The following is a 3,934-nucleotide window of genomic DNA, read 5'->3' as shown; positions in this document are numbered from 1 at the left end:
AAAAAAAAAAAAAAAAAAAAAAAAAAAAAAAAAAAAAAAAAAAAAGAGCATTATATTCATATCTTCACAGACTGAAACATTTTGAGCATTTGCTCTATCAGACCATGTAAGTTCTTCAACAGCCTGAGCAAAGATTTCTGCATGTGGATCAATACTTTGTTTTGAAACAAGACGAAATTAAATCAAAACAGAACCGGTTGATTCCTAGTTCTCAGGGATATTAGAATAATTTTATTGGGTTACTCAACCAAGAGGGTTTCAAACATCACCATAAAATACCTAACTACACTGATGCTGAAACTTCAGATTACATATGCACTATGACAGCATAAATTTGTTTAATAGTTAGAAGGAAAGAGAACATTTAGTTTGGTACTACAAGGCCGTGCCAATCAGAATGCAAGATTCTAGGATTTCAGACAATTTTACTGGCCACATCCTGGTTGCACTCTCTGGCTCAATAAAAACAAACTTCTATTTGCCCTCATAAGAAAATAAGCACTGCATCAAATTTTGTGGATTATTTCTATCTCTGCACTATAAGTTCCATGGATAACAGACCTCTTTTTCTCGACCTTTTGCTCCTATGGTGCCTGCTAAGTTTCTGCCTTGAATATGCTGATAGCTCTGGTCAACTGAAACAAAAAATGGATCAAAGGGCCCACTTCGGGTAGTTCTTGGTTTGCTAGATTCACCTCCAAGTATATCACAAACAGATACTGTTTCAACCTTATGAAAGCAAGTTGAAGCAGCATTCCAGATTTTCACTAATCAGATGCATATTTATTCAGTATTCATTACATTGGTGAATTATTTAGAACTTCCTAACTTTAAGTTCATTTGGACATCATTTTTACATCGTTGAAGTGGTATTTGAAATAATATTTATTTCCTGGATTCTAAGCATTTTGCCCCAATTGTGGTCATCAAATTAATCATTATTTATTGAGCCATTATTTAACCCTTTTTGTTTTCTGGCTTTTGTTTGGGGGGGGGGGGGGACTAATTGTCTAATTGTGAATGATTGTTACTATCCCTGGCATACTTGATTAAGTCTTCCTTAAGTTTGGCTCTCCAGTTATTATCTGTTGTGAAAAATGTAAGCAACAATCATTTCCTTGATTTCTTCAAATCTTCATTGACCTCCATCAGATTGATTCCCAAGGATGAGTGGACATACTAGATGAGGTAGGACTGCTTTCCCAATGGGATGGCATAAATTGACGTAAGCTAATTCTTACCACATATAAACTATGAAAACAAGTTGGTAATCAACTTGTTTCATCTTCACTCCTGTAGGAACATTTTTTTTTTTTTGGTTGTTGTTTCTATTTGCAGATAATGGGCCATGTTGGGGTTGTGCAATCAACTACTAACACAAACATTGAGATGCTGGACAAAGTGATAAAGGTAAGACTGTTCCCCAAAGAAAGGTAAGAAAATCTCTTCCTAAATGGTAACCCCCTTAAGATATGAATGTCAAATCAATGAAAGCCCCAGTTTTCAAGTAATCTGGAAGTGCATTTATTCAGAGAGTTCCCAATAAACTCACTGATTTCTTGCCACCATTATTCCACCCCCAGTGCCCATAATAATGAATTTTGGTAGGCTTCCTAACCCTGAGCAATTCTGAGATTACAAGAGTTTTACTTTTCCCCAACTTAATGCTGTAACTTCCTTTGGACCTTTGAATACCATTTCTTTTGAAGAACTAAGTACCAATTCTTATCTGCATACGGATATATATATATACAAGGTCCTTTGGACCTTTGTAGTGGAGATCACTGAGAGCAGCAGTAAGGAGTGATATGATACAGACTAGAGGAGTTAAAAGATCGAGATATAGACCAAAAATGACTTGGGAAGTAGTGGGAAAAGATATAAATAGCCTAGGCTTGACAACTAACATCACCTCTAACAAGTGTTGAGTGCAAAATAGATTCCATGTAGCCAACCTCAATTAGTTGGGAAAATCTTACCTAGTCTTGTCGAGTACAAGGAATGATCTTTGGCTACATACGGGGCTGAAAGGGTTGGATATACTTATTACAAGAACCCAATGCTGGAATATTCCCCTCCCTGGTTCCCTACAGCGTCTATTGCACAGATTAGTAGCCCTAGGCCCCCTTGCCCTAGATCGCATCATGATAGTCCATGTTAGTGCCACAGAAGAATTGGGGAGTCTAGTGTGTAATTGGATTACAAACGTTAATGCTCTCATTAACTGGGTCCTCAACATTGACTCACATAAAATGGTCATGGATACAAGAAGTACAAATTTCATTCAAATATCAGATTTTCTGATGAATGTGTTGTGGAATATGGTACCAACAATAGATTGCAGACAAAGGAAACTCTTACTATAACATTCTTTTTCCCAGAGGATTTGGTTCTGCCCAGTGCCTCGATAGGCAATCGACCTGATCAGATCCCAGAATTACCGCTTCCACAATGACTCTCAGGTTGTGACTTGTGAGTTCATAACCCTCTCAAAGAGTGAACTGGGATGCCTACTTGGTAAAATGGCTAAATCTATTAATATACAACACAAACGCAGGCCATAATGTTCAATGTTTTCATGAGGCATATACAATCCACAGGACGTGCACAATGGGACGAGTACCAAAAAATTCAATTCCTTCAACATGACAGTTAGTAAAATGCAAAAATCAGAGTGTTTCATCCACCAAGTACAGCAGCCAGCTAAAATTTTAACCTTTAGAGAGCTCAACAAAGAGACGAATAGCAATATCAATTTTAAAGGATCTCAATCAAGGTCGCCTCAAGTTAATGCATTTTGAAAGGAAATGATATGGAGAGAAGCAATATACCAAGTAGGAAATATGTAGGGGTATTGGGTCACAGAAAAACCAACCTCCAGGATTGCCCTGGCCAATTAACCGAGCTTTTCGACCCGTCTGTTCCAAGGCATCGAGCATTGTCTTCACAGATGAAGAGCCAGTAACCCTGACAACTTGGTTACTCAAATCAGCCTCAACTCCTTTAACCCCTGAAACGACAAACTCGTTCCGTGAGAGTGGGGGAAAAATCTTTCAGCGTGAGCAACGAAAACCAACAATATTGCTATATATGTTGTGATTTCAATGGAGAACTCACCATCGATAGTCATTAACTTATTCTTGACAGCGCTTACACAGCCATCGCATGTCATGTCCACCATGAACTCTGTCTGCGATCAAACCAAAAACCCAATTTCCCAAAAATATCAAATTGCTCTATAAATTAAAAAAAAAAATTGGTGAATTATTTTGAGACATCAAACTCACCATTAGCTCCGGAAGAACTCCGTCCTCCTGAAAATCGATTTAAAAAAAAAAAAAAAAAAAGTGAAGATGAAATTCTAACAAAATTAGATCAAATAGAAAGGAAAAGGAATCTGCAAACCTGCCGAGGAGGCGCCTGCTCCGAAGTGGTCGAGTCCATTCGAACAGCGGAGTGTTGAGGACTAAGGTTTCTTGCAAGACTAAGACTCAAACGATCAGAGCTGAGGATCGAGGTGGAGGGGAAGGGAAGGTTCAGTGGCTTGGAGAAAAATGGCTTACAAGTGCGAGAAGGGTCGTCGGACGAAGACCAGACAGTTGCAACCACAACCGCTGCAGGAAGAACTGAGGCTGCTGTGGTCGTCAATGTCCTGAGAAATGCCATCTCTCTGTGCCTTATATAAAAGTTGAGGCAAAATTACCACCCAGAAAAGAAAATACAAAGAAAAATGTAAATTTTGGAAAATTCGGAGACGAAACTCCAAGGAGAAAAACAGTATAACGCTCCGTTTGGTATTGTTTTTGTTTCAGAAACGTCGTTTCGTATCAAAAATGAAAATTTTAGTTTCTGTGTCAAAATACAGTTTTTAAACGAAAAAATAATGTTTCAAAATTTCAGATTTTTATCGGGAACCTTTTTTTTTTTTTTTTTT

The 3,934-nt window shown here is 37.8% G+C and overlaps 1 protein-coding gene across 3 annotated transcripts in view; it reads right to left on the bottom strand.

The window, feature by feature from the left end:
* LOC122082694 (copper chaperone for superoxide dismutase, chloroplastic-like) overlaps positions 1 to 3,696 on the bottom strand; it is a 7,486-nt gene extending 3,790 nt beyond the window's left edge. Inside the window, exons 1-4 of one of the 3 annotated variants that reach the window (XM_042650417.1) lie at positions 3,406 to 3,696; positions 3,288 to 3,311; positions 3,118 to 3,190; positions 2,876 to 3,010 (exon numbers count right to left, since the gene is read on the bottom strand). In XM_042650417.1, the coding sequence (XP_042506351.1) occupies positions 2,876 to 3,010; positions 3,118 to 3,190; positions 3,288 to 3,311; positions 3,406 to 3,666 (493 nt within the window). In that variant the 5' untranslated portion in view covers positions 3,667 to 3,696. Of the gene's footprint in view, positions 1 to 2,875; positions 3,011 to 3,117; positions 3,191 to 3,287; positions 3,315 to 3,405 lie in introns of all 3 variants that reach the window. The other 2 variants (XM_042650416.1, XM_042650418.1) reach the window with 2 other exon arrangements.
* Between the last annotated feature and the right edge of the window lie 238 nt (positions 3,697 to 3,934).

The sequence above is a fragment of the Macadamia integrifolia genome, chromosome 6 (genome assembly GCF_013358625.1).
Source record: "Macadamia integrifolia cultivar HAES 741 chromosome 6, SCU_Mint_v3, whole genome shotgun sequence".
Taxonomy (NCBI): domain Eukaryota; kingdom Viridiplantae; phylum Streptophyta; class Magnoliopsida; order Proteales; family Proteaceae; genus Macadamia; species Macadamia integrifolia.
The sequence above is the reverse complement of the archived record's forward strand: the minus strand, read 5'-3'. Positions and strand labels throughout refer to the sequence as shown.